This window comes from Neofelis nebulosa, chromosome 2 (assembly GCF_028018385.1).
Source record: "Neofelis nebulosa isolate mNeoNeb1 chromosome 2, mNeoNeb1.pri, whole genome shotgun sequence".
Lineage (NCBI taxonomy): Eukaryota > Metazoa > Chordata > Mammalia > Carnivora > Felidae > Neofelis > Neofelis nebulosa.
Window position 1 is genome coordinate 116,428,464 of NC_080783.1, and position 25,154 is coordinate 116,453,617.

At 40.1% G+C, this 25,154-nt stretch overlaps 2 protein-coding genes across 6 annotated transcripts; both read right to left on the bottom strand.

The window, feature by feature from the left end:
• Positions 1 to 1,365: 1,365 nt before the first annotated feature.
• On the bottom strand, positions 1,366 to 25,091 carry CTXND2 (cortexin domain containing 2). 5 transcript variants are annotated; one of them, XR_009257726.1, is made up of 3 exons: positions 12,431 to 12,560; positions 2,529 to 2,825; positions 1,366 to 1,596 (listed from the first exon to the last, which is right to left on the bottom strand). XR_009257726.1 is itself a non-coding variant. In XM_058715859.1 (3 exons), the coding sequence occupies exon 3, from the start codon at positions 2,751 to 2,753 to the stop codon at positions 2,586 to 2,588; it is 168 nt and encodes a 55-aa protein (XP_058571842.1). In that variant the 5' UTR covers positions 2,754 to 2,825; positions 6,119 to 6,282; positions 12,431 to 12,567; the 3' UTR covers positions 1,366 to 2,585. The 5 variants fall into 5 exon arrangements, 3 of the variants coding, with proteins under 3 accessions (XP_058571842.1, XP_058571843.1, XP_058571841.1); XR_009257725.1 differs by having other exon boundaries at positions 1,366 to 1,600; XM_058715859.1 differs by adding an exon at positions 6,119 to 6,282 and having other exon boundaries at positions 1,366 to 2,825; positions 12,431 to 12,567.
• LOC131503989 (spindle and kinetochore-associated protein 2-like) lies at positions 17,971 to 18,333 on the bottom strand. Its single transcript, XM_058715857.1, has one exon. The coding sequence runs from the start codon at positions 18,331 to 18,333 to the stop codon at positions 17,971 to 17,973; it is 363 nt and encodes a 120-aa protein (XP_058571840.1).
• Positions 25,092 to 25,154: the final 63 nt, after the last annotated feature.

Below are 25,154 nucleotides of genomic sequence, written 5' to 3' on the forward strand. Positions count from 1 at the left end.
CTCATCAGTCATGTGTTTACCTTGCCTTTTTTTTTTTTTTAAGGGGTGGGGGAAAGGTTACTATCTGATTTCAATGGGGGAATACATGGTAGCCTTCCAGTACTGACATCAATTGTGTGTGTGTTTTTTTTAATTTTTTAATGTTTATTTATTTTTGAGAGAGAGAGAGAGAGAGCGCGAAACTGAAGCAGGCTCCGGGCTCTGAGCTGTCAGCACAGAGACTGATATGGGGCTTGAACTCATGAACTAAGAAATCATGACCTGAGCTGAAGTTGGATGCTTAACTGACTGAGCCACCCAGGAGCCCCTAATACTGACATCAATCTTAATCTGCTTCCATTTTACCCTGACCTGCACCTTGTCCTGAATTTCTTTTTATCAAATCAGTGTACAAATCACCTTTCTCTCTCCCTCTCTTGCTCTCTCCCCTTAGTTTATCCAATATAGCACACTCTGTTCTGGTGAAAGCATAGTCTAGTATCTCCATTTCAAAGCTCTGGTTTCCCTGCCTCAATTTTCAAATAACCCTGGGAACTTACTCAGGCCAAGGAGAGGGCAGTTCTGGTTCAAGGAGTCAGAAAACAGAAACAACTATCAAGTCTCTGGTAACAGTGCATGACTGTTTATTTCTCCATACCATTTAGTATTGCTGCTAAAGTCTGGTTCAGCATTGTCCCATGAATACATGTCTTCTCTGAAGGGACTGCATGCTGGTCCAAGTTCCTGCACAAGCCCAAGTGATGCCCCACACTTAGCTTCCAAGGTTATGGCTGTCTTAGTTCACATCCACATGCTAAGTTACTGTTACCTAGAACATTTGGCCAGTATAGACCTAAGAGTTTTCACTATCACTATCTCTATCACTTACTGGGACAGACTCAGACTCAATCCTCTTCAGCAAAACCTGTGTTGAGCATTGATCCATGGCCTAGATGCCCCCTCTCCTTCTAGTGAATTCTCTTATGCGCTTTCCTGCCAGTTGGCGATGGTCTACCAAATTTCCCTAACTTCAGACTTTGGAGAGTACAGATTATAATTTCCTTCTTTCCTTCCTTCCTTCCTTCCTTCCTTCCTTCCTTCCTTCCTTCCTTCCTTCCTTTCCTTTGTTTCTTTCTGAGAGAGCACAAGTGGTGGAGGGAAAGAGAGAATCTTGACCAGGTTCTTTGGGGCTCTGTCTCACAAACTGTGAAATCATGACCTGAGCTGAAATCAAGAGTCAGACTCTTAACTAACTGAGCCACCCAGGAGTGCCTTTTCTGTTTTCTTTTAAAAGATTCTTGGACTGATCATGATAACTACCACCATCATCGTTGTGTATTACATATGAGTTTCCTGTGATTGCCATAACCAATTACCATAGACTCGTTGGCTTAAAACAACAGGAATTTATTCTCTCACAGTTCTAGAGGCTAGCAATCCAAAATCAAGGTGTTGGCAGGGCTGTGCTCCCTCCAAAGGCTCTGATGAGAATCTTCCCTTGCCTCTTCCAGCTTCTGTTGGTTCCAGCCAAGTGTTCTTTAGTTTGTGGCTGCATGACTCCAATCTCTGCCTCTGTCTTCACAGGGCCTTTTCCTCTGTCTCTCTGTATCTTCTCGTCTGTCTTTTACAAAGGACATTTGTCATTGGACTTAGGGCTCACCCAGCTAATCCAGGAAGAATTCATCTTGAGATTCATAATTATATCTGCAAAGATCCTTTTGCCAAATATGTAAAAACATTCACAGGTTTCCAGGGGAGGACATGGACGTGTCTTTTGGAGGGCCCCTTTCAATCTACTAGATATTATTTTATAAATGAGGAAATGTGGGGTTGAGAAAGATTAAGGGATTCCCTGAAGACAAATTGCTCCCCCTCTACCACACAGCTCTGTCCACTTGAGAAGGGTAGCAGATTTTTTTAAAACCTCACACACTAAAAAGGTCCTGTTAGACTCTTATCAAAGAACAATTGGTTCCTGCTGGCCTTATATTTGCACAACCAGAGGGATCTTCTAGGACCACCTCTAGGAATTCTGGTTTTAGGTGGGCCTTCCAAGCATTATTTTTTTAATTTTTATTTATTTATTTTGAGAGAGAGAGTGTATGAGCAGGGAAGAGGCAGAGAGAGAGGGAGACAGAGAACCCCCAAGCAGGCTCCATGCTATCAGCACAGAACCTGATGTGGGGCTCGAGCCCACAAACACAATATCATGACCCGAGCCAAAATCAAGAGTCAGGCACTCTACCAATAGAGCCACCCAGGTGCCCCAGCATTATTATATTGTATTGCATTACATCAAAAATTATGTCCAACTATCTTAAGGACATTTGATACTGGAGAATTGAAACCCATGGCCTTATTTTAATCAATGAGTTCAACCTGTCTCTGTCCCACTTTGTAACCATTTCCCTGAATAGGAATATAAACTGGCTTGTGTTTCATCCTTTTTATTATTCTCAACTCACCCTCCTGTGCCTATTGTGGAATGCCAGAGTGAGAAGGCTGACACACAGAGAGGGGAACCAATATGAAGTCCAGATCATAAACACCTGTATAGAAGATTTAATATCTCCCCTGAGGAGGAGTCTGTCAGGCTTTTTCATAGTTCAGCTCAGCGACGGTTCTGCTGTTGTGGAGCTGGCCTCATAGGGGTTCTTCACCAACTTGGCACACCGAAAAATCATCACAATTAGGAACAGAAACAGAAGAACAACAAAGGCGATGGCAAAGCCTTTGTCTACATCAATACTGCTGGACAGGCTCGAATCATCCATGGGAACACACACTTCTTTTACCCTTGTAGAGCAGTAGCTACCTCCTCAGGGATCTTCAGGTTTGTCATATTCCTAGACAAAAGAGGATAAAACAAGTTGATTGGTTTGTATATGTATGTGTGTGTCTTCTTAATAACATGTCAAAACCAAAGGAGATTTGAAAAAAAAAAAAAGCAAGGCTTATTTAAGAAGCACTTATGAAATTGATAAAGTTAGTATGGGTGATGTTCAAAATATATACACATAAAAGCATAAAACCTCTGGAAAAATACTCCAAGGCAAAACATGAGCAAACATGTATAGCTCAGAAATCAACTAGAGCTTCCTTGCCTGGTAAGATCCAGGGAAAGCTACCTTGAACAGCCCAATTCTGTGTTACATCCAAATCTGTCTCTAAGATTTTTTTTTTTCTTCCAAATTCTAAGAGTACATATTGTAACTAATTTGTTCTGGAGTCTTAACTTACTGGGTATGAACATAAAATTATTTTATTTTTTCTAATTACTATGTTTAACTGTGCTGCCATTCCCATTGTTTTTATATGTTTATTTATTTTGAGAGAGAGAGAGAGTGTGTGTGAGAGAGAGAGCAGGAGATTGGCAGAAAGAGAGAGGGAGAGAGCTAATCCCAAGCAGGATCTCGTTGACCCACAGAGACTGACGTGGGGCTTGATTCCACGAGCTGTGAGATCATGACCTGACCCACAATCAAGAGTCGGACGTTTAACTGACTGACCCACCCAGGTGCCCCTGTCATTCCCATCTTTTAATGAAAAATGAAGTACATCCCAGAAGGGATCAATTTTGGTTATTAAAACTTAGTCCACTTGGGGCGCCTGGGTGGCTCAGTTGGTTGAGCGGCCGACTTCGGCTCAGGTCATGATTTCGCGGTCCGTGGGTTCGAGCCCCGTGTCAGGCTCTGTGCTGACAGCTCGGAGCCTGGAGCCTGTTTCAGATTCTGTGTCTCCCTCTCTCTGACCCTCCCCTGTTCATGCTCTGTCTCTCTCCGTCTCAAAAATAAATAAACGTCAAAAAAAAATTAAAAAAAAAAACTTAGTCCACCAAATCAACACTGAAAGGAAGAAAACCAGAAAACTCCCACTTCCCGATTTCAAAACTCACTGTAAAGTTACCATTATTAAGACAGTGTGGCACTAGCCCAAGGATAGACATATAGTTAGGTGGGATAGATTTGGAAGTCTAGAAATAAACTCATATATCTATTGTCAACCGATTTTTGACAAGGATGCCAACACCATTCAGTGAGGAAAGAAACATTGTGCTGGGACAACGGGACGGCCACATGCAAAAGTATGAAGTTGAACCCTTACTTCACACCATATATAAAAACTACCTCAAAATAGATCAAAGACCTAACTCTGCAAAGCTCTTAAAAGAAAACAAAAGAGTAGATCTTCATAACCTTGGATTTGGCAAAGAATTTTTAGCTATTACATCAAAAGCACAAGCAACAGCAGAGAAAAATAGGTAAGTTGGAATTTGTCAAGATTTAAGACTTTTTCAAGTGTCTGTCAACAGATGAATGGATAAAGATGTGGTGTATATATGTATATAAAATGGGATTTTACTCAGCCACAGAAAGGATGAGACCTCGCTGTTTATGACAACATGGGTGGACCTAGAGGGTATTATTCCAAGTGAAATAAGTCAGACAAAGACAAACAACGTATGATTCGTTATGTGTGGGCTCTAAAAAAACAAACAAACAAAAAAACCCCCGAAAAACAACCTAAAAAACAAAGAATTAAACAAATAAAAAGCAGAAATATATCCATAAATATAGAGAACAAACTAATGGTTACCAGAGGGGAGGGATGTGGGGTATGGGCAAAATGGATGAAGGGGAGTGGGAAGTACAGGCTTCTAATTATGGAATGACTAAGTCATAAGGATAAAAGGGACAACATAGGGAGTATAATCAGTGGTATTGTAATAGCATTTATGGTGACAGGTGGTAGCTATACTTGTGGTTAGCAAAGCACTAGCATATAAATTTGTCAAATCACTAACCGTTGTATACCTGAAATTAATGTAACATTGTAACATTGTGTATCAACTATACTTCAGTTAAAAAAAAGAAAAACATTTAGGGGCACCTGGGGAGCTCAGTCACTTGAGCGACCAACTCTTGGTTTTGGCTTGACTCATATCATGCTCTCATGGTTGATGAGATTGAGCCCCAAGTCTGGCTCTGCGCTGACAATGCAGAGCCTGCTGGGGATTCTCTCTGCCTCCCTCTCTGCCCCTCCCCAACTCATGCTCTCTTTCTCTCAAAATAAATAAAGAGATTTGAGAAAAAAATGTTTAAAACTTCTGTTCTTCAAAGGACACTATCAAGAACGTGAAAAGACAACCCAAAGAATGGGAGAAAATATTTGCAAGTCATATATCCGATAAGGGACTTCTATCTAGAATATATAAAGAATTCTTATAACTAAATAAAGGGAATACAAATAACCTAATTAAAAATTGGGCACAGGGGGGCTCCTGGGTGGCTTAGTTAAGTGTCCGACTCTTGATTTCGGGTCAGTTCATGATCTCACAGTTCGTGAGTTTGAGCCCTGTGCTGACAGCACAGAGCCTGCTTGGGATTCTCTCTTTCCCTCTCTCTCTGCCCCTCCCCTGCTTGCACTCTCTCTCTCTCTCTCTTTCTCCCTCTCTCAAAATAAATAAACTTTTTAAAAAACTGGGCAAAGGATCTGAATAGACATTTCTCTAAGGGAGTTATACAAATGGCCAATAAGCAGATAAAAAGATGCTGAACATCACTAATCATGGGGAGTTATCAATCAACAGGCATAAAATTGTAGTTAAGCAAGATGAACCAGCTCTAGAGATCTGCTGTACGACATTGTACCAGTAGTAATGATAATGTATCGCACACTAAAAAATTTGTTAAGAGGGTAAATCCCGTTATGTGCTCTTACTATGATAAAATGAAAGAAAGAAGTTGGCTGAAGCAGGCTGTAGCAACAGAAAAGAAGGCAGAATTGGGGCACCTGGGTGGCTCAGTCAGTTGAGCGTCCAACTTGGGTCACGATCGCATGATTTGTGAAATGGAGCCCCTCGATGGGGCTGACAGGGTAGAGCCCACTCTGGATTCTCTCTCAGCTCCTACCCTGCAGGCGTGCATGCACTCTGTCTCTCTCTCTGTCTCTCTCTCAAAATAAATAAATAAACTTAAAAAAAAACCTTTAAAATAAAAGAAGGCAGAATTGAGATTGATCAAGGAGAATTTTTTTTTTTCCTGAGGGCCAGATAATGACCCCATAGATAGGGACCAACCCCGGGCATCATTCGAAAGAGGATCTAGCCTGAAAGGGATTCCTGCTGGAAGGAAGTTACCTTAACAGAAAGTGGTTGGAGGTAGACTTGGATTCAGTGCTGTAAAGCCAGTGGAGGGACATTGATTCTAAGGGATCTGCAGTTAGATAACCCTAGTGAGGGAACTTCTGAGTAACCCATGAGAAGTACATCATGAAAGAAAGAACCCTGAACATCCTCCAAGCCTAGAGAGAAAGAAAATGCAAACAGATTTGTTTTGAAAAAAAAAAAAAATGGTTTAGTGAATCTTTTGGGAACACAGAGAGAATGCTTGTTTCATAAAAGATTAGTTTGGGACAGCTGGGAGCTAAGCAGCTCTGGGAAACAATATCAGTAATTGTCTTCACGACTTGTACCTTTGGCAGAGAATTGTAAGGAAGTGGTTTTGAGACTGAGGATAAAAGATGGGGCGCCTGGGTGGCTCAGTCTGAGTGTCCAACTCTTGGTTTCTGCTCAGGTCATGATCTCATGGTTATGTGAGTTCGAACCCCACACTGACAGCGTGGAGCCTGCTTGGGATTCTCTCTCTCTTTCTCTCTTTGCCCCTCCCCCACCTCAAAATAAACTTAGAGAAAATGCTTATAAAAAAAAGACTGGGGATAAGAGAAAAACTAGTCTGGGGCTCCTCCTGGCAGCTGGAAGTGTGGGAAAATTGGTAGATATTTGTATTCCCCTTAATATCTCATGTACATATATATCACATTATTGATTTCCTCACCTTTCTACAGTGCTTTTCAGAGCAGGGTCATGTGGAACTCTTGTGTTCCACATTTCAGTAGCTTCTTACTCCCTACATCTATTAATATCCTTTTGGGCCTACTTCCAAAATTATCTCTCAAGTCATTTCTTTCTTTCTTTCTTTCTTTCTTTCTTTCTTTCTTTCTTTCTTTCTTTCTTTCTTTCTTTCTTTCTCAATTCCCTTTATTCCCATGGTCATCACTGTACTCTAGGTCATCAAATACCAGACTCCTGCAAATACTCTCAGAATTCCTGAAAATACTTGTGTTCTCTTCCAAACCACAAAGTGGTCTTTAATAAATGGAAATCCATCAGTCTTCTGATTAAAATCTGTCACCAGCTGCCTACAGTCTTCAAACTTTTTAATGGGGTTCCAAGGCTCTCCATAATTTGATCTAACCTTGTTTCTTGCCACTCTCTCCTTCGTACTTTGTGACCCAGAAATGCTGGACTTCTCACAGTTCCGTGACTTTTGCATGATCCTCCTTTGCCTCTAAGCCTTGTCATTAATATTCTCTTTGTATTATTTCCATCCATCTATATTCAACTTTTAGGCTTTAGATTAAATGTTAATTTTCCAGGGAGATATTCTAGTAATATTCACTATGGTTTACTACGATTACTTCAGAGTCTGTCTTCTGTAACAAAATAGTAATCCGACCTGAAAGTAGGATTTGTTTGTTTTTTATACTAAAAGTTTGGGATATATTGGCTATTCAATAAATATCTGTTCAATGAGTGGATGTAGCACTACACTCTGCTAAAGTGGGCATGTAAAAAATGCTGAACAAATGAATGACTTTGAGAATGTGGCATTGAGTTAAGACAGGAAAAGACTATTGGTGATCTCAAAGAAAATAGTGTCAGCAGAGTGGTAAAGAAGTAATCCAGCCTTCGGTGGATTAAGCAGGAAAGGGCAGTGAGGAAATGAAGACACTAAGATTTTACATCATTTATGAGGAGTTCAACTGGGAAAGAAAGAAGAGAAGTAGAATAGCTAAAAGCCTACTGCAGAATCAGGCAAAGGATTCCTTTTCAAAGACGGAATGAAAAGGTATCAGGTAGGATGCATTTGGTTGCAAGTGACAAAAAGTTCACGTGAGTGATATTAAACAATACATGGAATTTATTAACTTATGAGGCTGAAGTCCAGAGTAAAGTTAACTTTAGTTATGGTTGGATCCAGAGATTCAAGGTGTTACCAGGGTTCTGCCTTGATATGTCTATTATATTTCACAGTCCCACCTTTCTTCTATGTTGAGTTTATACACAGGCTGATTTCCTATAGTAGCAAGAATGGCCCCAATAAATCCAGACCTCTTATATTCCCTCTTCACATTCTCTCTTCCTCCCCAAGTCCAGAGGAAGAAAGAATACTTTTATATCACTCAAGATTCTTCGTTGCAAGCAACAGAAACAATGTCCCTCACCTGAGCAAAAAAAAAGTATTTATTGCAAGGAAGAGGCTAGTCAGCTTCCAGAATGAAGTAGAATTGGTCTTATAAAATAGGCAGAAATCAGGGGCGCCTGGGTGGCTCAGTGGGTGTCCGACTTTGGCTCAGGTCATGATCTCACAGTCTGTGAGTTCGAGCCCTGCGTCGGGCTTTATGCTGACAGCTCAGAGCCTGGAGCCTGCTTCTGATTCTGTGTCTCCCTCTCTCTCTGCCCCTCCCCCATTCATGCTCTGTCTCTCTCTGTGTCAGCAATAAATAAACATAAAAATTAAAAAAAAAAACAGGCAGAAACGAAGGGAGACGAGGCATTGGGAACCAACCACAGTCATGTTCAGCACAGGAGAAGTCTGGTTAGGGCACTGCTGGCACTGGATGATTTTGTTGGGCACCACGGCTACCATCATTGGATACGCCCACTTATGCCCTGCCTGAATTATAAATTGTGTCATCTTTGTGTCACTCAACATTCCAGTCCCTGGCGCCTGTGCAAGGATGACACACAAATTCATGAAGCCTTCCATCCCATCCCCCCCTTTTTCTTTTCCTTTATTTGAGAGAGAGGGAGAGAGAGAGAGAGAGACAGAGAGAGAGACAGAGAGAGAGAACGTGTGAGTGGGGAGAGGGGAAGTAGGAGAGAAGGAGGGAATGTTAAACAGGCTCCATGCTCAGCATGGAGCCCGACATGGGGCTTGATCCCACCACCCTGGGATCATGACCTGAGCTGAAATCAAGAGTTGAATACTCAACTGACTAAGCCACCCAGGGAATGCCCTGAAGCATTCCATATTTTTAAATAACTGGAATTTAAATAAAAACTTGGGAGGAAAAACAATCATAATGAGTCTTGAAAGTCAACATAAAGAATTTGAATTTTCTTTTCCAGGCATGGGGGAGCCATTGAAGGATTTAGAACAGATAAGTGAGAGCAGGGGCCATATCTTACTGTACCTCCCACTGACCCTAACTGGAATGTAAGCTCTAAGCCTTAGTCTGTGTCCCATTAGTGACATAGCTTCAGTGCCTATGGCAGGGCTGGCACATTGTAGGTGTTTAGTATACCTACATAAATGAATTAGTATCTGTATCAGTGCCGGGAATATTGGGCATATACAATTCATGCTTGTTGAAGGAAGGAAGGTAAATCATCAAAGCCATGCTCTAAAAAGATAGCTGGCAACAGTATATAAAAGATATTGGAGACAGCAAATAGACACCATAGGGTGGAAAACAATTAGAAGGAGTTGTAACAGTCTTTTTTTTTTTTTTTAATTTTTTTTTAACGTTTATTTTTTTGAGACAGAGAGAGACAGAGCATGAACAGGGGAGGGTCAGAGACAGAGGGAGACACAGAATCTGAAACAGGCTCCAGGCTCTGAGCTGTCAGCACAGAGTCCGACGCGGGGCTCGAACTCACAGACCGCGAGATCATGACCTGAGCCGAAGTCGGCCGCTTAACCGACTGAGCCACCCAGGCGCCCCAGGAGTTGTAACAGTCTTAGCAAGAGGCAAGAAAAGTATAAACTAGGATAACATAGTAACAAAAAGGAAGGAATGGATGAGAAAGGATTTGACATGACTTATACATTAAATGAACATATGGGAGGAAGAAGAAGTGATAAAGATGACCTGGGGTTTGACTTTGGATGGCTGAAAGAAAAATGCTGCCATTAATAGAACAATTTATTTTAGGAATTAGCAGATATTCAAAGGGAATATGATGAGTTCAGTTTGGAGTAGTTCAGTTGAATTTAAAGGCACTGGTGTGATATGCTGAAGAGGCAGAAATGTGGGACTGAAGTTTAGGAGTAAAGAAGAGCAAGATCTTTAGAGCTGAGTCACCCAGATGCAGGGTAGTTGAAATCATAGAAGTAGATGAGATGGCCAAAGGAGAATTTGAAACAAGGGAATGTCTGCTTCTACGGTGGAGGTAGAAACCACAGATGGAATAGTTATAGTAGGAACACCTGAAGAGTGGAGAGTCATGAAATTGAAGCGATGGGATAATTCAAGGAGGTGTGTTACCAAGAGCCTCAAATATTGCAGAGGGATGGAAAACGTTCAGCATTTGGAAATTGGAAAACATAAAATCATCTCTGATTTTCCTCCTTATCTCATTGAATCTGAATTTCTGAACTTTTTTTATTTTTGTTTTTTTCAATGTTTATTTATTTTGGGAGAGAGAGAGAGAGACACAGAATCTGAAGCAGGCTCCAGGCTCTGAGCTGTCAGCACAGAGCCCGATGGGGAGCTCAAACTCATGAACCGTGAGATCATGACCTGAGCCAAAGTCAGACGCTCAACCGACTGAGCCACCCAGGCGCCCCTTGAATTTCTTTTTTTTTTTTTTTTTTTTTTTTTTTTTTTTTTTTTTTTTTTTTTTTTAATTTTTATTTTTGGGACAGAGAGAGACAGAGCATGAACGGGGGAGGGGCAGAGAGAGAGGGAGACACAGAATCGGAAACAGGCTCCAGGCTCCGAGCCATCAGCCCAGAGCCTGACGCGGGGCTCGAACTCACGGACCGCGAGATCGTGACCTGGCTGAAGTCGGACGCTTAACCGACTGCGCCACCCAGGCGCCCCTTGAATTTCTGAACTTTGAATCAAAGGTCTCTAGTTCACTTATTCAAACTTCTCACTCACAGATGCTAAATTCCAATAAGCTAATTTTGATCCTGTTAGGCTGATACCTTTCCTCCCTCCACCTCAAAAAGTAAAATACAGGGGCATCTGGGTGGCTCAGTAGGTTAAGCGGCCGACTTTGGCTCAGGTCATGATATCGCGGTTCGTGAGTTCGAGCCCCGCGTCAGGCTCTGTGCTGACAGCTCAGAGCCTGGAGCCTGTTTCAGATTCTGTATCTCCCTCTCTCTGACCCTCCCCTGTTCATGCCCTGTCTCTCCCTGTCTCAAAAATAAATTAAAAAAAAAAGTTAAAAAAATTAAAAAAAAAAAGTAAAATACATTCTTATTAAAAAGGGAAAAGGAAAGAAAAAGGCTGATGTTGTTTTGGTTCCAAGTATGCCATGCATGCTCTTGGCTCTTATTTTCATATTCAGGGATCATATCTAGGTTTTATAAGGCCTGAAGTTTATACAAGTTGGACGTTTCTCTTAAAAAAAAAAAAGCAAGATTTTGAATACAAAATTATGTAAAAAGTTTTTTAGAATGCAAAAAAAAAAATCACAAATTATTGCAGCCTTGGATATTCAGTTTCCTTTCCTCTAAGACCTCTTAGGCAGGGGGTGGGTTGAGCATCAGACTTTTGATTTCAGCTCAGGTCGTGATCCCAATATTGTGGAATTGAGCCCTGTGTCAAGCTCTGTACTGAGCATGGGTCCTGCTTGAGATTCTCTCTCTATCCCTCTGCCCATTTCTCCAGCTTGTGGATGCTCCTCTCTCTTGAAAAGAAAAAGAAAAATTCTTTAAGACCTTTTAGGTAAAGTCACTTTTCTTGGCAGATAAATCCAAAACCTTTTTTCCATGTCCTAGAATTTTAAAGTGGTTCTTAAGGTTCCTGTTTTATTTGAGATGAGCAGCAGAAATGCTCAGGACTAGAATAGGGAAAAGGAGATAGGGCAGGAATCTATCGGTTTATGTAAAGTTTGGTACTGCTAAAGTAGGACACACAACAACAGCAGTTACAAATCTGTATCGGATGTTAGTTCCACTTTCACTTGATACTTCCCCGAAAGATTAATCCCTTCTTCCTTTCCTATGTTGCCTTCTCAAATCACTTCATTTCCCCCATCTGTTGCCCTGTATTTCTTAAAGATAAATATACAAAAACCAAAACAAGACGACAACAAAAACAACCTAAAAAGACCCAGCTTTTCTGTCCGGGCCATAAGTTTACTCTAAAGGGAGAGGTGATGATGAAGAAATACAATAATGACGCTCTCCTACTATAATCCCTAAAATCAAAGACATCCTCTAGACAATAGGACCCACAGGGGTTCCCCAAGCTTGTTTCAAAACAACACTGTACCTTGTAAAGTTTCACTTTTGCATAAAAGCCCTTTACTTTTCCCTCAGTCATTTCCCTAGTACTTCCCAAGTTTGCGGAGAAGCTCTACAAAACTCAGAAGGATTGTTGTAATTATTCCCATAAAAACTTCACTAGAAAGACAATACAGATAGTTATTTACCTCTTGAGAGAGTGATAGCCAAGGCTGGCTGTTGGCAGGGCAGTCTCTTCTTGCTCAAGCACATCTCTTGGCAGCCTCTCCCCTTTTTATCAACGCCCTCTTACGAAAGGAGAGTGATTGGTAGCTCTGTCCCTTCCCCACTCCCACGCTGAACTCAGAAGCTTCATGAATAGTTCAACTAAAACATGATCAAGTTTCAGACACTCCCATAGTGAGTGAGAAAATGATCCACTAGATTAAATTGGAGCCCAGGTCAGTAGAAGAATATTTCCACAACTCTCCAAGGGCTGGGGCAGCCAAGGTTAATAGCTCAAGTAATACCTTGTAAGTGGATCACATGGGTGGTAGAAGATGGGTCAGGAGCCAGCTTTTTGGTCTCTGCAACGGTTCTCTGGATTAGCAGTGACATGTGGGACATTGTTAGAAATGCAAATTCTTGGACCCTCATCCATGCCTTAATGAATCAGAAACTTTAACCAGCCCTTCTAGGGGGACTGTAATGTATGCTCAAGTTTGGGAACTATTTACCAACAAGATCAGTTGAAACTCAAAAATTTGCTTTTTCTCAAAAAGAATTTACTTAGAACATTTGAATCAGAAAAGTCTAAACTATTTTACTTAGTATTAGGTATTACATGTGTTCATATATAGCGAAATTTACTATTTCCTCTAAGGTTTTATTTGGTTCATCAAAAAACTTTTAGGGGTGCCTGGGTGGCTCAGTCGGTTAAGACTCTAACTCTTGGTTTCAGCTCAGATCATGATCTCCTGGTACCTGCGTGGGGCTCGGCGTGACAGAGCAGAACCTGCTTGGGATTCTCCATCTCCCTGTGTCTCTGCCCCTCCCCAACTTGTGCTGTCTCGGTCTCTCTCTCTCAAAAACAACAACAACAACAACAAAAAAAAAACCCCAAAAAAACGTTTATAGGGTGTATGTATGTGTGTGCATGCACGCTCCCGTGCAAACTTGTCTATCTGTATTTACATATGCTTATAAATATACAGAATATTTCTGGAGAGAATTATTCTGGGGCTTCAAGATGAGAAATTGGGTGGTTTATATTGTACCATGTATATATTATCTACTCAAAAAATTGTTTTGAGTATTAGATAAATTTTCAAAATATTATCAACCTTTAGAAAAGTAACTCTTCTGGAAGAGGTGCTATATTTAATAAATTTTACTGAATCCCAATAATGTGTCACTCATTTGCTAGATGCTGGGGACAGAATGGAGAATGAGGTATGGTCCCAGCTCTCACTTTTATTTTTCCAAATAATATGTAGCAATTTAAATTCTAAATGTAGCAATTAAAAATATTTTCAGTTTCCAAATTCCAAATGTAGCAATTTAAAAATATTTGGTGGGGGGGATCTGGGTGGTTTAGTCGGTTCAGAGTTGGACTTTAGCTCAGGTCACCATCTCAAAATTTGTGAGTTCGAGTCCCGCATCAGGCTCTGTGCTGACAGCTCAGAGCTGGGAGCCTGCTTTGGATTCTTTGTCTCCCTCTCTCTCTCTGTCCTTCTCCCACTTGCACTCTTGTCTCTCTCTCTCTCTCTCTCTCTCTCAAAAATAAATAAACATTTAAAAATATTATTGAAGAAAATAATCTTCCACTAATTCTTGGAGAAAAATAAAATAAAATAATTTTCTGTTTCCAAATTTCTCTTGCCCCTGACCATACAATCACAAATTGTGTGGGAGAGGTGTTTTCAGGGTAGGAAAAACTAAAGTCTGAAACAAAACCAGGCTTTGCTGCTCATTATGATAGCTACCATTGTTTAGTGATGGACCTTAAAACAAAATTGCTGCATATTTCTGTTTTTTTTATAATTATAGATGTCCTTCAAACATTACAGAAATATGTACCAAAAGATAGAAATCTCCTATTAATCCTATGCTCCAGAGACAAACTATTAATAGTTCGGTGGATTTTTCCAGCTTTAATTTCTATATTTATTATAATTATTATCATTTACAAGATAATGTTCATTTTATGCTTTTTTCCCCATTTAATAATATACCTTGGACATCTTTCTATTTTAATACATTTAGATCGACTTAGTTCATTTTAATGGCTGCTAAGTATGTAAGTACTCCATTACATACATATCCCTGATTTTTTTTCACTATTAGTGGGCATTTGGGTTGTTTCAGATTTCTTTTTTTTTAAATTATTTTTACACTTATTTATTTTTGAGAGACAGAGCACAAGTGGGGGAGGGGCAGAGAGAGAGGGAGACAGAATTCAAAGCAGGTTCCAGGTTCTGAGCTGTCAGCACAGAGCCCGGCAAGGGGCTCGAACTCACAAACCGTGAGATCATGACCTGAGCCAAAGTCGGTTGCTCAACCAACTGAGCCACCCAGGAGCCCCTCAAATTTCTTAGCAACATTGCAATGGGTATCCTTGCACATATTTTTCTGAGCACTTGTGGAAATGTTTTTGTGAGATAAATTCCTCAAAATGGTAAAAATACAAATGCTAGGTTGTAGGATATAAATATTTAGAATACTAACAGGTATTGCCAAGTCACACACTAGAAAGGTTATTGTAATATACAAAATAGGTATGAAAGTGTTTATTTTTCCAGTGTCACCAATATAGGTTACTTTCAATCTTTGAAATATTCGTCCAGCTAACAGGCAAAAACAATATCTCAGTTTTTAAAAACTTGCATTTCTCTGGAGCGCCTGGATGGCTCAGTCAGTTAAGCATTTGACTTTGGCTCAGGTCATGATCTCGTGGTTTGTGGGTTTGAGCCCTGTGTTGGGGTCTGCACTGACAGCTCAGAGCCTGGAGCCTGCTTTGGATTCTGTGTCTCCCTTTCTCTCTGCCCTTCCCCTGCTTGTCCTCTCATTCTCTGTCACTCAGAAATAAAACAACAACAATAAAACAAAAACATTAAAAAAAAAAAACCCTTGCAGTTCCCTCATTAGTATGGTATTTGAATTTTTGTTTGTACATCACTTTCAGATATCCTGTACCTATCCTTTCTCTTCTTGTCATTGGGCTATTCCTCTCTTATTCATTGATTTAAAGGTTATATATATACATATACACACACATACTGACAATATATTTTTACTTTTGTGATATATGTTCTCAGTTTCTGTCCTTTGACACTCCCACTCCCTCACATTTGAAGGTGCTATCAACATCAGCTTCCAGAATTTAACCTCTCTGCTCAGCCCCATAACCTCTCCTAGCTTCTCTTGTTTCCCTGACCAGTCTCACCTCCTTCTGCAGCTCTAGAATCTCCCACCCCCAAGATACTGACCTAATTTGTCAACCTGTTCTCTAATCCTGGGTAAATTCCTCAGTTTGCTTCTGATATTGGCAGACCAAGTAGTAACATTGCTCTGTAGTTTCATGAACATTTATGCCTTCTGACTTTAGGGTCTCAGAGAAGTAGAACATCATTTTATGTATACATTCTTGGTCATACACTTCCCCAAATTACCCACAGCTCTGTAGCTAGAACCAACAGCATTTCTACCTTTTGTTCTCAGCAGAAGTTTGACCTATTAACTCTTTGAGCATCAAAGCCACTGCGTATGAGTCAACACCTCTCTTTCTTCCACTTCAAAATGTTTACACATTTTCAGCAAAATGTGCCTTGGTTTTTTGAGAGTAATATGTCCATATGCAGCCTAACCTACCTGCTGGTCTCCTCCAGCACCAGGTCTTACTTGTTTTCTCAGGCATACATATTTTCTTCATCTTTAATTTGCAACGCTTTTCACAAGCTCAGTCTGTAGACATACTTTTCTATTTGTACTCTACGTACCCATCCCAGCTTTGCCTTCGTTGCCTTTCTTTCTTTCTTTCTTTCTTTCTTTCTTTCTTTCTTTCTTTCTTTCTTTCTTTCTTTCTTTCTTTTTCTTTCTCTTTCCTTCTTTCCACCCTTCCTTCCTTCTTTCCTTCCTTCCTTCCTTCCTTCCTCCCTTCCTTCAAGTTTTTATTTATTTGGAGAGATGGAGAGAGTGTGCACACGCATAGAGGAGGGGCAGAGAGAGAGAGAGAGAGAGAGAGAGGAGAGAGAGAGAGAGAGAGAGAGAGAGAGAGAGAGAATCCCAAATAGGCTCAATACAGTCAGCTCAGAGCCCAGAGTGGGGCTGGAACCCACGAACCGTGAGATCATGACCTGAGCCAAAATCAAGAGTTGGATGCTTAACCAACTGAGCCACCCAGGTGCCCCTTCATTGCCATATTTCTTAGTGTTTTTTTTAAATGTTTATTTTTGAGAAAGTGTGAGTGGAAGAAGGGCAGAGAGAGAGGGAGACAGAGGATTAGAAACAGGCTCTGTGCTGACAGCAGCTTGGACTCACAAATGGTGAGACCATGACCTGAGCCCAAGTCGGATGCCCAATCGACTGAGTCACGAGGTGCCCCCATATTTCTTGAAAAGGTGTTGTATGCCAGCTATCTGACTACGTTTACTCACTTTCTGTACACTCTCAGTCACTCAACTATGGTTTCTGCTGCATCTACTCTCCTTAGATTTGCTCCTCCTCATCTCTGAACACGTGATGCTATTGCCCAAAATCTTTTATCTTGAAATTCCTTTTGCTTCCATTGCTTCTTCCAGATTGCCTCTTCCTTCTTCCATCGTCTGAAACAGGCATTTCTCTCTTTCTTTCTTTTTTTTCTTTCTATCCTTTAATTTCCAAAGCATGGTCATTCACATTTGACTGCATAAATGGTGCATAAATATTCTCTTACAGTAGGCCAGGACATCTATGGTATCCCAATTATACAAAAACAGATGCAAAATAGTGTTAAAATTCCTTGTCTGAAATTATAAGACTAAGTGGGTGTGCATATATTTTTCAAAAAAAATTTTTTTTTTAATTTTTTTTCAACGTTTTTTATTTATTTTTGGGACAGAGAGAGACAGAGCATGAACAGGGGAGGGGCAGAGAGAGAGGGAGACACAGAATCGGAAACAGGCTCCAGGCTCCAAGCCATCAGCCCAGAGCCTGACGCGGGGCTCGAACTCACGGACCGCGAGATCGTGACCTGGCTGAAGTCGGACGCTTAACCGACTGCGCCACCCAGGCGCCCCTATTTTTCAAAATTTTTAATGTTTACTTATTTTTGACAAAGAAAGACAGAGCATGAATGGGGGGGAGGGGAAGGGCGCAGAGAGACAGGGAGACATAGAATCCAAAGCAGGCTCCAGGCTCTGAGCTGTCAGCACAGAGCCTGACGTGGGGCTCAAACTCACGGACCATGAGATCATGACCTGAGCCGAAGTTGGATGCTTAACTGACTGAGCCACCCAGGTGCCCCTGTGTGTGCATATATTTTTAAAATCCCTTTATTCCCATCCCATCCTTTCAGCTGAACTTTATTGATTACTCTTTGGCCTTCTTATGTTCCCCTATCTTGTGAAAGGCATCAATTATCCAGTCAGTCAAGCCAAATCTCCTTCCCATCCCCCTACCTCTAGTCATAAAGTGCTGAAAAGACATCTTCCTAAAATTTTCTGGAATGGATCTCTTCTCCATAAGAGTTCTCTTTGGCAAGTCCATTTCTTCATAACTCTGACATGTGAGATTTTAATTGCTCTGCCACAGTTTTCTCTTTAGTCCACAGTGACAGCTCCAAGTCTGTTTGCTTTTGTAGTTCTTGTATTATGGTCGTAGTCTTAAGGAAAGTGGCACAAACACAGCTCTTAGTCTCTTTCTGCCCAACAGCTAATGGCTTAAAGCATGCATGCAAAGTTTGATACTGAGACTTTATTGCTAATGATTCCATTAAGAGTGTAACTGGATTTTTCTTGCTTGCTGACTCAGAATGATTAGTCTTGATTTCATATTCTGGTCTGTACTGAATGTAATCTGGATCAGAGTTAGCTTTCTGGAACATCAGTTTCATCTTGTTGACCTCTGCCTCCATCTTGAATAGTTGACATTCCTCAGACTGAAACAGGCATTTCTTGAGGTATTTTTTTGTGTCCTTTTGCCTCTCTCTTTTAACTAAGGTGCTAGCATTCTATGAAACCACAGTGTCTTGCAGTTGGTGAAGTTTACATCTAGGTCCCAACCTCTCTTTTGGGCAGATGCCCTATGATTTCATATGCTTAATAAGCATTTTTACCTGGCTGTCCTACCAACCAATCCAACAAATAAATATGAACAGAACAAACCTGAACTTCCAGTTAGCCCCTATCTCTGTTATTGATATTATCCCAAATCCTTCTTTTGACGTCACAGCTTCCTTTCATTCCATACACGTACAGTTCCATGGCAACCCTTTTTGATTATTTGTCAAAACGGTACTTGTGGCAATCATTGTCTTTTCAGTTTCATTGACCTGTGTCAGAACCTTGTAATTGCTGTCCTGGGTTTCTGCAGTAGCTACTTACCTAAGTGGATTTTCTGCCTGCAGTTTCCCCCCCCCACCCGCCCCCCAAAAAAAACCTGGATCAGTGTTCCTTAAAATTTTAACCTCCAGGAGTAGGGTTTCTGGATGAAAGATGAATGTTTAAAAACACATAAATATGTCCTAAGCGACATTTGGAACATACTTTTACCAAAAAAAGTCACTTGTGGGGCATCTGGGTGGCTCAGTCAGTTAAGCATCCGACTTTGGCTCAGGTCATGATTTTGTGAGTTTGAGCCCCGCATGGAGCTCTGTGCTGACAGCTCGGAGCCTGGAGCCTGCTTTGGATTCTGTGTCTCCCTCGCTCTCTGCCCCTCTCCTGCTCCCACTCTGTCTCTCTTCTCTCTCTCAAAAATAAATAAAGTTAAAAAAAATTTTTTAAGTCATTTGTCATTTATCTGAAGTTTAAATTGACTAGGCAACCTGTATTTTTATTTGCTAAATCTGGTAACTATATCTGGAGACACTAAAACTGGCGCATCCGCAGATCACCATTTTAAATAATTAAAAAAACTGCCTTGCCATCATTATCAAGGTAACAAAACAACTTGTAATAGGTAAAAAATTAATAGTAGCAATAGTAACTTTAATATTGGTAAGCTGAAAACATGTGCAATAGGTCATTTTTTAAACAAATTTTTAACAGTGTTGATTTTTGAGAGAGAGAAAGAGAGAGCATGTGTGCAAGCACGCGAGCGTGAGCAGGGAGGGGCAGAGAGAGAGGGAGACACAGGATCCAAAGCGAGTTCTGGGCTGTGAGCTGTCAGCACAGAGCCCGATGTGGGGCCTGAACTTGTGAACTGTGAGGTCATGACCTGAGCCAAAGTCAGACACCTAACCAACAGAGCCACCCAGGTGCCCCAGTTATTTCTTAATCAACTTCTTAATTTTCATTTCTACTAGAATTAGAAAATCTGAACTCACAGTGGGTTGTCAGATATTGCAATGAGTGGGGCTATCATCAGGTCATTCTGAATGAATGGTTTTTTACCTAACATGGACTTTGTATGATGTAGAGTTTCTTTTTAATTTTTTTAATGTTCATTCATTTTGAGAGAGAAAGAGAGCCAGACAGAGCATGAGTGGGGGAGTGGTCAAGAGAGAGGAAGACACAGAATCCAAAGCAGGCTCTAGGATCTGAGGTGTCAGCACAGAGCCCAAAGTGGGGTTCAAAGTCAGGAACCGTGAGATCATGACCTGAGCCAGTCGGTTGCTTAACCAAGGTGCCCTGATGTAGGGTTTCTAACTGAAGGGCATGTGTAGAAGGGCATACAGCATACAGCAACCTCAAAAGTGGAATGTTTCAATTTGGGAGAGAGCAGGAGTTGTATTTAGTTGTATGGGTTACATTCAGCTTTGAAAAGTTTTTCTCCCCCCATTCAGTTGTGACATTTTGATGTGGTTAAAACATGTTCAATAATGTGTCATTCATTTTTTTTTCTCCAGTGAAGAAATAAAATTATCATATATTGGGAAATCATAAACTCTTGGTGGTCAAGGCATTTGCACAACTGTCTGGTTTTCTTACAAAATCCTGATACTTAGTTCTTAAGATTAAAAGTCATGGCATTTTTAACTTGGAAGTCATAAATTCAAGTTAGTGAAAATACTGAAAACGGTGCTCAGATAAATCTACTTGGAAAAAATGCTTTTTGTTAGTATTATCTGTATAGTAGAAAAGGGATATTCTACTCCAGCCCTTGTGACAGCATCTTCGCCATTACTTGCCCCTTTCTTTACTGCAGAAAAAAGTCTTCTAACATTTACCCATTTCTTTTCAAAGATTATGCTCACTGGATGCTATTTTACTATATTTACAGTTTTTACTAATTTGTTCTATACTTAAGCAGGCTCAGGAGAACTACTCCTTGGCTACCAACTGTTCCCTGAATAAAACAGAAAGTGGACTGACATTTTCTTTTTTGTAGAAATAATGGCCTTCCCTCACCCAAGGCTACAACTCTATCAGTGTTGATCCCAGGATATTTTTTCAGACTTTCTCACACCTCACAAAATAATTCTTTTTTATTTTATTTCATTTTATTTTATTTATTTACTATTTTAATGTCTATTTATTTTTGAGAGAGACAGAGACAGAACACGACTGGATTGGGGCAGAGGGAGAGGGAGGCACAGAATCTGAAGCAGGCTCCAGGCTCCGAGCTGTCAGCACAGAGCCTGACGCAGGGCTCAAACTCATGAGCTGTGAGATCATGACCTGAGCCAAAGTCGGATGCTCAACCGACTAAGCCACCCGGGCGCCCCCAAAATAATTCCTTGTTAAATGAAAGTTTTCTAAATGAAAAGGTCTTTTTCTGCAACCTCAATTTTTTTTCTTTTTTACTGTGTCAGTGTTTTTATTTCTCTTAGCATTCTCCAGACCTACATATAAGCTTTTTATCTTTCAAAATATTACAAAAAAATTCAGTGGAAACTAAGAGTTTCTCCCATTTAGACTTCAATTTGTTGCCCTGGAACTAAGTATAGGTAATGGTTTTCTGTGCATCCTTTCAAAAGTTTTCTTTTTTCTTATCTTTACTATGACATATATCATACTATAGCAATGTATAAAATATATATGATTTTTATTTTATTTTTAAACAAATTTTTATTTATTTTTTAATTCCAGTATAGTTAACATACAGTGTTATTTCAGGTGTTCAATACAGTAATTCAACAATTCTATACATTACTCAGTGATCATCAGAGGAAGTGTACTCATTATCTCCTTCACCTATTTCACTTCTCTCCCCCCCACCCCAACACTTTTGGCAACCACCAGTTTGTCCTTTATATTTTAAGAGTCTCTTTTTTTCTTTGTTCATTTGCTTTGTTTCTTAAATTCCACATATGAGTGAAATCATATGGTATTTGTCTTTGACTGACCTACTTCACTTAGCATTTTATTCCCTGGATCTACCCATGTTGTTGCAAATAGTAAGATTTCATTCTTTTTTTATGGTAATATTCCATTGTATACCACATCTTTATCCATTCATAGGTCCATGGACACTTGAATTGCTTCCATATCTTGGCTACTGCAAATAATGCTGCAGTAAACACACAGGTGCATATGTCTTTTAGAATTAGTGTAACTTTAATTTTGAATAATAATCCTAACAGGAAGTTTCTGGGCATTTTTCCTTATGTACTGCATATATGCTGTGAAATGGTTCATATTATGTACATTGGTGGTGTCCACTGTTAGCAAGTACAGGGCTAATATTGCCCTTTCATGCTCTATACCATGATTCTGTGTGGTATTGGATTAGGGATTTTTGCCAATAGCTTGTTAAACTTTCTCTAAGCAAAACATTTGTTGTTAACTTTTTTTTAATTTTATTTTTTATTTTTTTATTTTTTTTTTTTCAACGTTTTTTATTTATTTTTGGGACAGAGAGAGACAGAGCATGAACGGGGGAGGGGCAGAGAGAGAGGGAGACACAGAATTGGAAACAGGCTCCAGGCTCCGAGCTGTCAGCACAGAGCCCGACGCGGGGCTCGAACTCACGGACCGCGAGATCGTGACCTGGCTGAAGTCGGCCGCTTAACCGACTGCGCCACCCAGGCGCCCCTATTTTTTATTTTTTTAAATTTACATCCAAATTAGTTAGAATGTAGTGCAACAATTATTTGAGGAGTAGATTCCTTAGTGCCCCTTACCCATTTAGCCCATCCCCCCTCCCACAACCCGTCCAGTAATCCTCAGTTTGTTCTCCATATTTATGAGTCTCTTCTGTTTTGTCCCCTTCCCTGTTTTTATATTATTTTTGTTTCCCTTCCCTTACGTTCATCTGTTTTGTCTCTTAAAGTCCTCATATGAGTGAAGTCTTATGATTTTTGTCTTTCTCTGACTAATTTCACTTAGCATAATACCCTCCAGTTCCATCCACGTAGTTGCAAATGGCAAGATTTCATTCTTTTTGATTGCCGAGTAATACTCCATTGTGTGTGTGTGTGTGTGTGTGTGTGTGTGTGTGTGAGTGTGTGAGTGTGTGTGTATAAATATATATATATATATATGTATATACATACCACATTTTGTTTATCCATTCATCCATCGATGGACATTTGGGCTCTTTCCATACTGTGGCTATTGTTGATAGTGCTGCCGTAAACATGGGGTGCATGTGTCCCTTAGAAACTGCACACCTACATCCCGTGTATAAATTCCTAGTAGTGCAATTGCTGGGTCTAGGGTAGTTCTATTTTTAGTTTTTTGAGGAGCCTCCATACTGTTTTCCAGCATGACTGCACCAGCTTGCATTCCCATGTTGTTAACTTTGTAGCTAGTTGTACAAGCATTGCTGAAACAAAATGACTTTTGCCATTTTTAAACCAGGGATGTAACTTGATCTTTTTTATCCACAAATTCATCTATTTCATACTGGAAAACATTATTTTGCATTCATTCTGGAAAAATACATTTTACATGGCAAAGAGGTCATTGTATTTGGTTCAAATATGACTTGTAAGCTTTGATGGCTTTTTGAGTCACTGACAAAAGTTCCTAACAGCCAAAATGTAGCAGGCAATAGACAAATGGATTGCTGGCCTAATAAAATCTAGTTTTTAGTTATTCATAGTTGTACTTTCTATTTACATTTTTATTTATTCATTTATATATTGCTGCTTGGATGAACTTACCACATGAAAAGGCACAAAACTTACAGTCTATATCTAAACTGCAGACTTTTAAAAAATGTTTATTTATTTATTTATTTATTTGTTTGTTTATTTATTTAAAGAGTTTGTGTGTGCATAGGGAAGGAGTAGAGAGGGAGAGAGGGAGAGAGAGAATCCCAAGCAGTATCCGTGCTGTCAGCATAGAACCCAAAACCAGGCTTGGTCTCATCAACCAAGAGATCATGACCTGAGCCAAAATCAAGTGTTGGCTGCTTAAATGTTGAGCCACCCAAGCGCCCCCTAAACTGCGATCTTGTTTAATAGCTGGCTATCTTTACTAGATAATTTTGATTCTGTTTTTTTTTTTTTAATGTTTATTTATTTTTGAGAGAGAAAGAAAATAGAGTGTGAGCTGAGGAGGGGCAGAGAGGGAGACACAGAATCCAAAGGAGGCTCCAGGCTCTGAGCTGTCAGCACAGAGCTCAATGTGGGGCTCCCACTCAGGAACCTTGGGGTTTGAACTCAGGAACTTTGAGGTCATGACCTGAGCCTAAGTCAGACACTTAACTAACTGAGCCACCCAGATGCCCCTAGCTTTACTACACAATTTTGAATTGAAATACTGTACTTGTGACTTTTTTTTTATCACTACTTCTTATGTTTCAATATACTTCTTTTGAGTGGATGATTTTTCTTTTATGATGAATTGGAAATACAACACAATAAAATAGCAACAAAGAAAAAATTAATTTAACAAATGTAAACAATAGTATACAAATTATGTTAAGCTACCTCAGCTAAGATAAACTGCGCTGTTAACTAAACGAGAGAAATGGATCAATGTAATCCTTGTATTACATATATAACCTATAAGAATGCAAAGATGCTCAATAGCATGACGGAGTTTCTGTTAAAATTCGAATTAAATTTATATTAAACAATTTGTGAAAGATATGTAAGGTGAGCTAAAACTGTAGTGCTAAAACATGTCCCTGGAGTCAAACTTCTCCAGTCTGCCTCGCACACCATTACTTACTAGTTGGTTATCACTTGCTTAATCTCTTTGCTTCTGTTTCCTTATCTGCAAAATGGAAATAATAATAGAATCTACATCACTGTGTTGTGAGGATCGAATGAGTAAATACACATAAAACAGTTTGGACAGCTTCTGGAGCGAATGCTCAATGCTTTCCGATTATTAAAAAATTTGTTCAGTCCTCATCTTAGCACTTCCCTACTAAAATCCCATCAGTATGTCCCTAAGTTTGACCAAAGGAAGTCATCCCACTCACTTCTGCATACATTGCCTTCCGTTTTCGCGGTAGGTATCTATCTCCCTTACCAGATCTTAAATGCCCAGATCCTTTTACACTACCAGTTCCATAGCAAGCACTCAAAAATTAGTTATTGAACTTTTTCCACCAGGGAAAAGATCCTTAAAGGAGAAAAAAAAACACAACAACTCTAGAAAGGATTACAAATCACTGGGTAAAGTTCAAGCATTAGAGAATCTAAAGATTTAGATTTTCAAAACCAATCGTCTGCACAGCGGTCAGCCCAGCGAAACCACCACTTAGCGAAGCTTTTTAGAAATTGTTTTTCACTGACGTCACTTGATCACGGACCTCTGACGCACAGGAGGCGGGATTAGAGAGACAGCTGCACTTCTTTTTCAGGTCCCCTCCTCCAATGGACAGGCAGGCACAGTG

Excerpts from the sequence above, each read along its gene's own strand:
- LOC131503989 (XM_058715857.1), bottom strand. The coding sequence starts at position 18,333 with ATGGAGGCAGAGGTCAACAAGATGAAACTGATGTTCCAGAAAGCTAAC.
- CTXND2 (XM_058715860.1), bottom strand. The coding sequence starts at position 2,753 with ATGGATGATTCGAGCCTGTCCAGCAGTATTGATGTAGACAAAGGCTTT.